The following is a 13,629-nucleotide window of genomic DNA, read 5'->3' on the forward strand; positions in this document are numbered from 1 at the left end:
CAATGCACAAATAATTACCTATGTTTAGCTAATTTGCTAGAATTTGTAAAGCACAAGAGTACCATGTACGAGAACATAATGCACAGCTACCCTAAACAATATGTAATCAAGCTATATAAACTCTAGTTCAGCTATAACTTCCATGTGATCCTACATACTTGCTAGGGCATCCATCCTGGGCCATTGAAATACTGACAATACTTATTGCGTACATCCTTGGCTGACAATGAAGACTGTTGAACAGTTAGTTCAAAAAATATGAGCTGCCTTCTACTGATACTTTCTACATATTGTTCTCCATCTCCACTCATATAATTATGCAAGTAGCAACATGCAAGGATTATTTTGGACACTTTAGTTGGGGATAGATTGATTGTCGAGTGTAAATACGAAACCTAGATGACAACATGCCAAAGGTCCTTTCCACTACATTTCTGGCTCGTGACGCCCTATAATTGTATATCTGTTGTTCTTTAGTAAGATTGGCATGACTATATGGCTTCATGATATTCTCCAACAGAGGGAACGTATCATCCCTTATTAAAACATGAAGGAACAGGATCAGTTGTTCCTGGTAGAGGGCTAGGTGCAGGAATGTGTAGTTTATCCTCTGTTAAGTCCTGACTAAATCTTGTGTTTCCATAAACACCCCCATCTGAGACTCTTCCATTTGTTCCTATATGTACCATAAGGAACTGACATTTGGCATTAACTATAGCCATTAAAACTACACTAAAAGTACCTTTATAATTATAGTAGTAAGAACCAGAGTTATATGGCTTTGTAATTTTAACATGTTTTCCATCAATAGCTCCGAGGTAGTGAGGAAAGTCCCATTTCCGATCAAACTCTTCAGACACTGACATCCATTCCTCCTCGCTCTCTGGTATCTGTGAATATTAATAGGATACATAAATATCTTCCAAATAATACCCTTAAAAATGTTAATTTGGTTACAAAATTCATTATAGAATGATACTACTAAAGATATCATCAAAGGAACACACACACAATCCGGCCCCTTTTTCTCTCTCTTTCTCTGCAGAATTAACTTTTAGATATTTTTTTTCATCAGTCATCTAAATGCCAATGGAAATGTTGTGAATCCCTGGGGGTTCACGAACCAGGGACGGATCCAGAATTTTTTTTGTGGGAGGGGGGTGGGGGGAGGAAAATCTTCCTTTATATATATATTTTGTTTTTATTCACAAACAAAATCTCTAAATATATATATATATATATATACATATATATATATATATATATATATATATATATATATATATATATATATATATATATATATATATATTTTTTTATTTTTTTTTGCTTGAGGGCAGGGGGATCACATCCTCACTGACTGTTTAATTAAGCTTAGTTTGGGTCGGTCTTTAGTATAATCTTTTTTTGGACCAGTGGGAGGATGCATCCCCCATACCCCACCCCTCCCCCCCTGGATCCGTCCCTGTCAGAAACCCGAGAGTGGAAACCCGTGCTTTAGTTAATTTCTTGACACAAGACACATTTGTCTGTAATGTTAAGATTTTATATGATGTTTATCACAATATATAATGTAATAATTGACTTTCAACCATTCCCCGTGTTTTCTAGGTACCAGGGACCTCTGGATGTGACACACAAAAATCCACAAAGAAAAGAAAAGTTGCTGCTGAGGGGAAAAAAATAGAATTACTAGAGTTAGCTTGTAAGCACCTTGAAAAGGACGAGGGTGTGGATCCATTAGGACAGAGCTGGGCAGAGGAATTTAAAAAATTAGAAGAAAACCAGCAAATTTACGCTAGAAAAGCTATTAATGATATATTATATGAGGGCCGACTCGGGAGACTCAACATGAACTCGGTGAAAATTAATGAACCACAACTCTTACGATCAGTACAAAAATCAGATCATATGAACACTGTAAGAGTAATCACTCATCCTGTTGTCAAGGAACATAGGTCCATAGAGGATCTATTAAATGATCCACAATTTAGTTAATATGACTGAGTACCAGTAACTGAAATATAAGTAGCCTACATAACGTGAAATTTATTTCTCATACATTCATGTAATTAATTACATACACTATGTTTTTATGTATATACCGGTAAACAGTACTGTTATATTTTTGTTTAAACTCTCCCTCTCTCTCTCTATCTCTCTTTCTCTCTCTCTCTCTGATATGCAATGACATTTGCTTACACCTGTGGTAAATATTATTTTAATTTCATAAGCTGCTTCCTACAACTGTAAAAGAGCAAATGATAAAATAAGCATTCATCAATTTGTTTTTTTTACCTTACCTTTATTACATCTTTTAGTGATGACACTATAGCATCACACGTCTCTATCACAATGTTACCAAGACTCTGAGGAGAGATGCAGCACGCAAACTTCAGATCTTCGAAGGAATCTCCAGTTGCAAGAAATCGGAGAGTACATAACAATCGTTGACTTGCTGGTATAGCATCTCTGAGTTGTGTTGTCTTTTTCTCAATTATTGGTGAAACCATCGTCAGCAGGTTCATAAATGTGTCGTGGTCCACTCGAAGGTAATTTCTATAGTCTTCAGGTGATGATACCAGTAGCTCATTTAACAGGCATTGATGAGACAGTTCACATCTCTTCTTGTACCACTCTTTCATCCACAATCGTCTCTTTTTGTTTTTATCGTCGACTTCTTCGCTGGCAAGCGCCAGCAGAATAGCTATACAAGCTTTCCTTTTGCTCATGCCTCCACGCCTCAATGAAATGTACTGACGTTTGATCATACATATTATCAGTCTATGGCAGTGTATGAACAAACATGTTGGTCATACATGTTTGACAGTCTGTAGGGCGGGTTAGACTGAAAACCCCATGTTTGACTGTCGTGTCGGACCGTGAATTTACTCATTCAAACCTCAGTTGTCAGGCTTGTTGTTCCCGCTCGACTTTGGTGCTTGATCAGATCAGACTAAGTTAAGAAACACCCTACTTACACTCAAACGTGCTTAAACACCGCCACCTCGATCGGGCATTACACATCCCATTTGACGTGAGTGGCCGGCCTAAATGATTCTCCCGTGCAAAAATTGAAGAAACTTGCAACAAACTTTAATTCCAGTGCAAACAGCAATGCGTCATGATTAGGCCCTTTAGCTCAATTGGTAGCATGACTCCTAAAACAGCTTTACTTCATACTTCTGTCTCGTTTCCCCTCACCATACAACAGTCTACTCATCATTTCGCTTTAATAATTACACAAATTTTTCTTTAATAACAACATTCTAAAACGTAGCTGTTTATTTATAATGTTCTAGTCTTTCTTCAAAATTTACTTAAAAACAAACTTGACAATGTTATTCAAAATTTACTGTTTCGATACGCACTTTTAATATATTTACCTTCTTGCCCTGACGCTCTCGACGAAATAATTTTAGTCCTGCAACGCCAACGTACTCGTTCTTTCATTACATGTATTTTTAAGGTATCTCTTGGGTTTAAGAACAGAAGACAGGCCCCGTCATTTCAGGAAGATATTGCAGTGTTGGGAATGTCTTGCGCTCGTCTTGCGCTCTAGAAAGAATGTCTTTCTTTTTCATAATATGAGATCGGCATTTTCATAACAATTGAAAAAAGGACGCTTGAGAGATGCAGTATTTTCTGTACTGCTTTATCTTATTGTCTTAGAAAATACATTTTTTTCTAGTAATGAATCTTGTCCGGCAATATTTTTGCACTACCTCTCTAATCTAGTTAAATTTTTATTCATTAAACTACTCAGCTACAACAGATTACAACAAATCTCCAGCAACAAACATTTATTTAGGAGTCCTGACTTTCAATCTTCATCAAATCCTTTGTGAAATGCAGAAACATTTTGTCTGTTTAAATGGAATTGATATCTCTTTGGATATATGAAGCGTAAGTTGGTTTATTCTATTTAATGATGATTTTGTTAAGGAAATTATCTTAATTCAAAACTGGGCTGTTTGACCTAGTGCCTGTTGTAAAACGATCATTACTTACCGGTAGTTGTTTCGTATAAATAGGACTTTATTTCTAAACAACCATACGTAGGCACAAACAACTTACATGTTTAAATCATAAGTTAAACTGGCTGAGTGTTAGAAATCAAAAGGAAATATCTTTTAGAATGTTTAGACATCATAAAAGATACTCAGATTTGGCAGGAAATACCGAGGAAATTCAGACTTGAGGATAAAATGTTATTGGCAATATCTAGCTCTTTCGGGTAATAGGATTATGTCCAACAATAGGAATATAAAAACACACGGAAATGGAGGCAATGAAATATATTTTCCAGTCACATCATCTTATAGACTGAATAGAGATCAGAGTCTCTTGCGTAACTGGGCCTCATTTTCCGCTTCATTTAAATTCAACATTTTTGCCAAATATGATAATTTTCTCCATACATATTTAATAACTATCAATAATGAAATTATTTGTTCGGTGATGAACAGTTTCTCTGAGAAAACTGAACCACGATCTGTAGGGAACCACAATTAACGCTATTATTATTAAATATTTTTTAAACGATTACCTTTATCACGATTGAAACTCTCCTTAACTCTTCACCGTGTTAGTGGATGATCTTTACTAAGAAAGTTACCTCCCTTTTCCCTTGAATCTGTACAACATTACTTACCATTTCTATTGTACAAGTTATCCTCAGGAATCGTGAATATTGCGAAGTTTACATCCTCCTGATATTTTCCCTTTTACTGTACGTAAAGTCTTTAAGATCCGGGTCACCATTCCGCCCTCTGTATATCTGAGAATTTCTGGTATTCTTTACTTTTCTAATGCTTATGCCCTGGCATAAGGTCCTACTATGCATTTCAGGGGCTGCGAGACATCGTTTTTCTTAAATATCTTTCAAACTAATTATTTGATCGAAATGGTACTTTAACACTGTGTACAAGACACTGGCCCTAATTTTTGGTAATATATATAGTTCATTGTCAAATGGTGTTAGTTTAGGCGTTTACTCTTGACTTTTAAAGGCAAAGTCGTGTGAGTCAGCAGTAGCCATTTACAGATGCGAACGTCTGCTATCCCCCATCCCTTCACTCTAACTCTCTCCCTCCCTTTCTCTTGCTCTTTCTTTATAGCTGTTTTTCTCATTTCTCCCCCCGCCCCCCAATACCTCTATGTTATTTACAAAATGGAATAAAATATAGTTTTCCATGAAATTTTTCAATACCAGCAAATAATTGGAAAGTTCATAATGAAGAGGATAGGGAGGTTTGACATAATTATCATAATAATGGTTAAGTTTTCCCAATGTATTCTGTTTAAACTTTAAAGTAACCTTGGCGTGTCAGGTAATACCGTAATGCTAAGGGGTTGTCTGTCGGCTGCAGCACTTGCACTGGAAGTATTCACTGCGTATTGATGGAGACGGATTTTTCATCGCTGTCATGGCCGCCATAACTGTTACTTTTGTCCGCATCGTTGCAGAGATGCATTTGCAATATGACTCCAGACCATATAAGAAATGGAGAAAGCTAACAATAGATTAAGGATCAATCTCAATAGATAAGTGAGACGGCCCAGAGCCTTCGAGGATGAATACTGGTCCACGGATAACATCCACAAACCTGTAATTCCGGAATTATCAACATCGACAGTGGTAACGAGGATGATTCATTCCTTGATAGTGACGATGACTGTGAATAAAGTTCCTGTGATATTCTCAATTGCTTTAATCTTTTTTCAACGTATGATAATACTTAATACAAGCGAGAGAGAGAGAGAGAGAGAGAGAGAGAGCTTTCATAATTCCTTTACCACTCTAAATAGTAGTGTTAATTTTATACTGGGTTGTAGGTTAAACTGTGTGATTTAGTTTTGGTTACCCGATTGTCACGGGGTAATAATAAAGTAAACATCCCCTTTTTCTTTAAGATGCACTCGTGAACTAAGGTAGACTTGAGAATTCCTCAATAGTTATTATGTACATACATGCATACATACATACATACATATATATATATATAGCACTGCATAATTCCATATGAGATTTTGCGATGCCGCAAAATAGATACAAAACTGTGAGCCATAAGGAAATTGATTTTTTAACTGATTATGAAAGGCGAAAACTGGATGCCTTCTTTATATATATAGAAGTTAAATGCTTGATAGTAGGGTAATAGGTAATACTTACATTAATGATAATTAATATAATTCAAACTGCATGAAACTCCACTCATTCACTAAACTCAGTATGGTACAAGAATTGCATCCGTATTACCTGGCGTTAGATTAGTAGAAACGGAATTGTAGTGTGATCTGAATAGAGCAACACAGATTATACCCATTTTCTATTTTTTTTCCCTTTACGTCAATTCACCTGCTGAGCATTAAGGAAATAGACAAAGCTCCTTCTACCTGGGGGATCTAGGGGAAGTGAGGAGACCTTGGTGAACAGGGTGACGGTCATACGTTATACACTCTTGAGTTTTCTCCCTTTTATATAATTTAAGCAAATACAATAGCAATAATTAAATGAACAGAGATTCTAAAAAAAACAACATATTTATTACATTCAAGTTTACTTGTTACATTATAATAGACAGGAAAGGGGCGGAGGGAGGAGAAGGGAAGACCAGGAAAGTGGGTTGAGGGAGAGATGAGGGGAAGGGAGAGGGAGGGAGGTATGGAGGGACGGGATGGGAGCAAAGCACGTTCGAAAGAAAGCATAGTTTGGCAATGCGTTAGAACACTTTGACAATGCACTATGTTACCAAAAATTAGGGCGAGGTGTCTTGTACACTGTGTTGAAGTACCAGTTCGATCAAATAATTAGTTTGAAAGATATTTTTGAGAAAAACGATGACTCGCGGTCCCTGAAACGCATAGTCGTAGTTAAATTCACTTATTTGTTGGTTTACTCGTCCATTAAAATTCATTTTAGTTGCTATTTCTGTGACTGTCCCTTTTCTTGTGTTATTCTAGGACCTGCTCGCTTGGCCACTTCTCCCCTCTTTCATTACAGACCTACCTATGCTTTTATATCCTGCCCATTTACATGCAAATGATTATACTCATCACACAGTCATCATCAATTCTCCTTTCATATGAATATAGTGCGACCCCCTCCGGCAACTGGTTGAGTAACTCACATAAGATATCCACCTCCAGAATAGAGTAATTTCCGAGGTCCTTTGACGTTCTACATAAATAAAACCCGCTCTTTATAATGACACCATCTAAAACAGCAAGTTCACTAACGTTCTCTTTTCGTTCGTTGGCTTTAGATTAATATATCATCGTTGCAATGAGTAATTTAATAATAAAGTTCTCATATGCAAAAGTTTTCATATTTAGAAACCGACCTGAATATCGTCCAAGCATTTCATTATGATCCATCAGTTTTGAATGGTAATATTCAATCAACAAAAAAATGTGCTTAAAAATAACATCAAAGGTAAAATCCTCATCATAAAAACAGTTTGCAGTATCGGAATAAAAAAAAAAGAAAAAAAAGGCATCTGAAAAATACGGGTCAATGACTGGTGCCCAATCAATGGGAAGAAATTCACAGCAATTTAGTAAAAATACGATGAAGAAAAATTATCTATTTTTAAATGAGCTGCATCATTTTTTATTCCATTTTTCATGGATTAATGAGCTGCATTTGCAAATAAATAAAAAGGTTCATAAAAAAATAAGAGCAACACGGATGTAAAGATATTCAAAAGCCTTAGAAGCCAAGTAAAAAAAAAAAACAGACATTATTCACTTGGAAATTATCTCGATTTTTTATTTGCCAACAACTGCATAGGTTTTTCTCAACAGTTCCTTTGTTTTCTTCCCACCAGCTGTCCAATCTCCCTAACTTCGTGCAACTCACTGCTTATTCAATAATACGAACCCAACGATTAGCAGTTTCCCCTTTGACTATTTACCACTGACAAAAAATTGGCAGAATTAGGAAAAAAGGTTCTGGCTGGGTTCGTATGAAAAAAGCGACATAAAGATGGGTCGCATGATCAGCAACGGGTGAACAGTCATCCTTGAGAGACTGAAGCTCACCTTTTACGGAGATTTGGGGCCTTCAAACATTCTGGAGTTTATGACCATACACCACAGATAAAATCTTATTGAAAACTCCCACAACCTGACATCTATAATGAGGACCCATTAACAACCTGCTTTTGTATACTGTAGTATCCATCTCTTTTATAGGCCTTTGTTTCATCTTCTCTTCCAGAAGCAAGAAAGTATGAGCTTATGCAACAAATATATCTTTTTATTCCCTAAACGTGATCAAGCCACATAAACAGATTTTAACGAATGCTTAACATGACAGTTGGAGAATATGCATATGATGCTTTCTTCCAATCTTCTTTTCTTCTTTGCACATTACGCAATTTACATTGCATCCTTTATGTACTGCGTTCATGCAAGAGATCTTGTTCAACTAAACTAATATACAATGCTGTTCAGTATCTACACTAGCTTCCACAATTCAAATCTCAAATGGGAAAGAAAATTATCTGAGGATCAGAGTATATTTTTGAGGGATATATACAGTTTACTTGCAACGAAATACATATACCGTAAAAGATGAGGAATTGCAGACTAATCTGTTGGATTATGGAAATAGACTTCCACCCTGCACGAACGTGTTGGGATTTTGCAATTCTCTGAAGCGACCGTGTCATGGGGACTGGGGACTGGCCCTTATCGTTGATGACTCTAATAATTTCGACGCTAATTCACGGATTAAATCAAAGTCCGTTAAGATAAATTTGCTCTGCACAGTATAAACAAATTTAAACTGGTGTCTAAGCACTAACACCTTTAAACTATAACATGCGTGGACTATCGTGTTTACAGGTCACTCTCATGAATTATTTAGAAATGAATAACTTTTTACTGATGAGGTCTCATCAGATAGCCTCATCTGAAAATTAGTATATTACCAAAATAAAAAAACAGCATTTAATCAAAACACGATAATAAGCAATAAACTATAATCACATTCGTGATGATTCAAACCTTTTCCGTATAATGCTGGAACAAGTTCATCGTTCAAGCATGGCTGTAACAATTATAATGATGAATATTAGGGAAGGAGATAAGATGGAATATAATGATAGCACTTGAACTAAATCAACAAAAATGCGTATGAAATTGTTACCTTTCTTTTAAGCTGTGCAATGAAGGGTTAAATTTAAGGATTTGGGAAACGGGTTTAGAAGTAATCACCTTGAAAAGTATTGCCTCATGTAGATAGATGTTCAATATCTACATCAGTCTCAACAATTTAAATCTAAAATATGTCACAAAATTATACGAAAACTATGATGTAGTTCAAATATAATTTATATACACTGACTTGCAATTGCAACAACATATGCTGAAAACAATGAGGAATTCGAGAATAACCTGACTGACTGGGGAACGAGATTTCCTCCCTGCATGCACGCGTTGGGATTTTGCAAATCTCTGGAACAAGATTACCATTGGATTCGCCACTATCGGATTTATTCATTTCATATGTTATGGTGGTCGATTCATTTATATTTTGGCGTCACAACTTGTTACAAGAGCAAGATACTCCATCTATTACTAGATTCGTTTGCCTATACCAATAACATTTCTTTAAGTAAATTTGTTGTGCACTGCACAAAACAGCAGAAGCCACTGAAAATCTTAAATTGATCCGGGAAGTCAAGTTGATTCAACTTGGATAGCTTTGCGTTTCTAAACAATAACTTGCCTGAAAATAAAGAGATGGCTCTACAGCAGAAATTAGAATGAATTAATATTCTGCAATGGCATTTTTGAAGAATTATAACTGAAAATAAAAGATGGGCCTACAGTAGAAATTCTAATTAATATTGTGCTCTTCTATAAGCCGTGTTTTACATCAAATCACATATAAAATTAAACCAACCAGAAAAAATAACAGATTATCATTAGAAGAAACTATTTGATTTTGGTATTAATAATAAATAAAAAAAAAATTATAACAAGCGATTGAATGTTCCTTAATTGGTCTAACATATTACGCAGCCATGTTTATGAATGGGTCAAAGCCTGTTCTATTCTTTATAAAGCGATTTATATCGTCATCACAGTGGTGACGTCCTATATTCATATGACTGTCATTCTTTTTCTCTCTCTATAATAGTCTACTGATCTAGTGTGTAAAGAAGTTCACAACAGGCTACAGGCTTAGATCTTTCTATATTATTAAGTGATATGCCTGGAGGTATGATAAGATATGGTACCAGAGGTAATCTACTCACTGGCTGTCAGTATGAACGTAAATAGAATGAAGAACAGGATAGCCAGAAGACGTGGTAATATTCCAGACATTATTATTTTCCTTAAAATAAAACAAAGGCACAGCCGAGTATCATGTATTAACCGGTAATTGGCATTGCGTTTTGCTTTATTATTTTCTCAGCCTTGTTACTGCCTTTTTGTTTTTTAATTAATTTGTTGTGTATATAAAAATTAGCGTAAGGAAATTAGTTTTTAAGGTTTTAGTTTTAAGCTTTACTTAGGTCTCGGCTGAGCGTCAAGCGAACTGCTTGTTAAACCTCCTCCCCGCTTGTTAATGTTTGTGAGCATCGTAAAAGAATTAAATGTTTTGTGGAGCATCTAGCTGATTTTTTTTTTTTTTTTTTTATCTTTCGGGTGGTTGGTGAAAAGGACACCAGTGAGGATATTGGAGGAGCACAACTTTTCCCGAAAACAGTTCGGGCTCGCTATTCTCCCCGCATGGTTGTGCAGCTGGCATATTTTTTCTTAATCGTACTTCGAAGGATTTGTCGTCGTCAGTATTGAAGGCGCAGGGGCATTTCGGCCATCTGCGGTGACTTACCCCCTTACTGGGTGTACTTTCCTGCGGGCTCTGATATCGGCGCTGATCCCGCAGAGTGGACGTGGGGGAGGGACATCACTGTGTTTGCCTACGACGTCCCTTCTGAGCTGCAGCGGCCCGTGAAGGTGCAAGTAGGGCGGTTGCTACCAGGTAGGGAATTTCCCTTGTGTTTTTGGTCGGGAGCACGACAGACTCCTTCCCCATGGTATTGGTGACCTGTGTAGCTGCACGCCCTTCAGAATAGCTGAGTATTGGCCTGGTACGAGGCATTCAGTGGATGTAAGAGATCACGGCTCCCTCTGTATTTCAGCCTACAGCAAGGCAAACTGTTTAGCCTGAATCGTTGTTGGCATCCATTCATCCCTTATCACATCCAGCCCTTATTCAGTGTGGAAGGAGCTCTTCCCGAGTATTATTTTTCGTTATTTACTTTCGTATAGTGAGTCGTTCGAGACTGTTGGCATTTCTTATTGCCGCTTTGTATTTATATATATATATATATGCCAGTATTTTTGTATATCTTGTCACGAGTGATGCTGTAATTTTCGTTTCTTGTGGGTATTATATTATCTATTAATATGTTTGATATTTTTTTTATATTTAAGATTTAGTTTATATAAGGTAGGTAGGAGAATTAAGTTTTCCCCCCTGTTGGTCTCATACTTCTTTCCTCTCTGTTTAGTTATAGGTATATTGGTTTATATTTATGTTGGTGCCCATTTTGCTAATTTATGCAGTATATTTCTCAATATTTTCTGTCTAGGGTTTAGTGTTAGTGTTTAGGAACTCCTAAGGGAGTAGTAAGGACTAAGCTGTGTCCGGTATAGTCACAAGGCTGACTTTATTATTCTTTTGCTTTGACTGTTAATAAAATATTGTTGAGTTTTTCCTGTGTGTTTTTGTCTCCGCTGACTGAATTTATCTGGATACTTGGTAAGATCACTGTCCTCTCTATTCTTGTGCAAAAGAACTTGCACCCCGGCCCAACAGAGGGCCTCAGAACCAGAGAGTCGTATATGCCACTTTTTAAAAAATGAGTAAATTGGCCTCAAAGTTTATCATTCATTACTCTGGTTCTAAGAAAGATATCGATTTAAACTTAGTTTCATATGAAAGCTATACTCTTTATAAGTTTTTTGTGAAAATTTGAAAAAAATTGTTGGGTGCGCTTGCGCGCTAGCATTCAAAATGTCTGCCAAACTCCCATTTTTTTTTGTTTTTTTAATATTTGAAGTCATAACAAGCACTTAAACCATAATTGAATGTGTTAAACGATAATAAAGTGTTATCATATTGTTGTAATAATGATGATGATATTAATAAGAGTAATAGTAATAATACTGGTAATAATAATGATAATAATACTATAATAATAATATTGATAAGTAATAATAGTGTGCTGAAAAGACGATACATTTTTGTGATAAGAAAACCGAGAATTGCTAATGATAATAATGATAATAATAATAGTAATAATATAACAATGGGATAATAATAATAATAATAATAATGATAATGATGATAATAATAGTAATAATAATAATGATGATAGTACAATACCAATATTAGTACTAATAATGACACTGATGATGATAACCTTTCATCATCATAATACATCGATACTTATAATCAATCACAAGAAAATACTATAATAGAATAGTAATACTATTGTCATAATAATATGATAATAATAATAATAATATAATGAAATAATAATAACGATAGAAATAATAATAAATATATGATTGGTTGTAATAATGATGTTGACGATGAAATTTATAACTTGAATCACCATGATGTTTAACCATCAATAATACACAATAATATTATCATAATAATACTACTACTACTTACTTACTACACTAGGCCCCCCCCATCCTTTAATAGAAGCTGCAATGTGAAGGGGACTTAACTCGATCAGATTGCAGTCTGTTAGCTCCAAACATCGCTACCAGCTGTGACCCTCATCCCCACCTACTACTACTACTACTACTAGTACTACGACTTATTAATACTGCCAGAGGAAGACATAATGTACTCAAATAAAGAGTAATTTAGACAAAATAACAGCACAACACAACGGATAATCGTAATCTCCCGCTATGATCACTGAAGTGAGATGTAAACATTGGCGGGAGATGTAAGCTGCGCGGTGATTGGTCGATGCTTACACGCTTAGCCTGGGGGGGAAAAAAACGCTCATTGGCCTAGAATTCGCTACCCGCAAAGTGACGCGCGCTCTCATTGGCTTAATCAGCGCTAGTGATATGCGTCTATCTGGTCTCATGAACCGTCCGAGCGGCTGCCAGCACCGCTCGAAGTCATGTTCTTTCCTGTAGCTAAAATCGATAATTCCGACTGTCCCAGTAGGAATTTCGACCGTATGTAAAAATGGTGGAATGGCCTAGAAATGCCTCAAATACACAAAGAAAAGGTTGCCAAATCTACCAGTATGCATAACTCCCAAATCCATGGAAGTGGCATATACGACTTTCTGGTTCTGGGGCCCTCAACAAGGGTCATAACATATTTGGCGACTGTGACAGGATAGAGAGCTCGGGTATCCTGTATTTTCTTGGTCAGTGGAGCGACACTCAGGTGGACGCTTCAGTATTTGTTACTGTTTTGACAGTGTTGCCTTCCCCCCTGAATTATTTGTGTTAAAATGGAAGAGTTTATTTTTGACACCCAGCTGAGTTTTTGGGGTCGGCTGATTGCCTTAAGCACTTACCAGTGTTGAACAAAAAGGGTGTGAACTTCTCTTAAATGACTGCTGA

General features: G+C 36.1%; 1 protein-coding gene across 2 annotated transcripts in view; it reads right to left on the reverse strand.

Annotated features, from left to right (window-relative positions):
* Nucleotides 1–24: 24 nt before the first annotated feature.
* Nucleotides 25–13,629, reverse strand: part of LOC135223724 (uncharacterized) — a 151,034-nt gene continuing 137,429 nt past the window's right edge. Inside the window, exons 1-2 of one of the 2 annotated variants that reach the window (XM_064262479.1) lie at nt 2,304–2,841; nt 25–890 (exon numbers count right to left, since the gene is read on the reverse strand). In XM_064262479.1, the coding sequence (XP_064118549.1) occupies nt 531–890; nt 2,304–2,771 (828 nt within the window). In that variant the 5' untranslated portion in view covers nt 2,772–2,841 and the 3' untranslated portion in view covers nt 25–530. Of the gene's footprint in view, nt 891–2,303; nt 2,842–13,629 lie in introns of those variants that run through there. The other variant, XR_010316574.1, reaches the window with a different exon arrangement.

This window comes from Macrobrachium nipponense, chromosome 10, assembly GCF_015104395.2.
Source record: "Macrobrachium nipponense isolate FS-2020 chromosome 10, ASM1510439v2, whole genome shotgun sequence".
Classification (NCBI taxonomy): Eukaryota; Metazoa; Arthropoda; class Malacostraca; order Decapoda; family Palaemonidae; genus Macrobrachium; species Macrobrachium nipponense.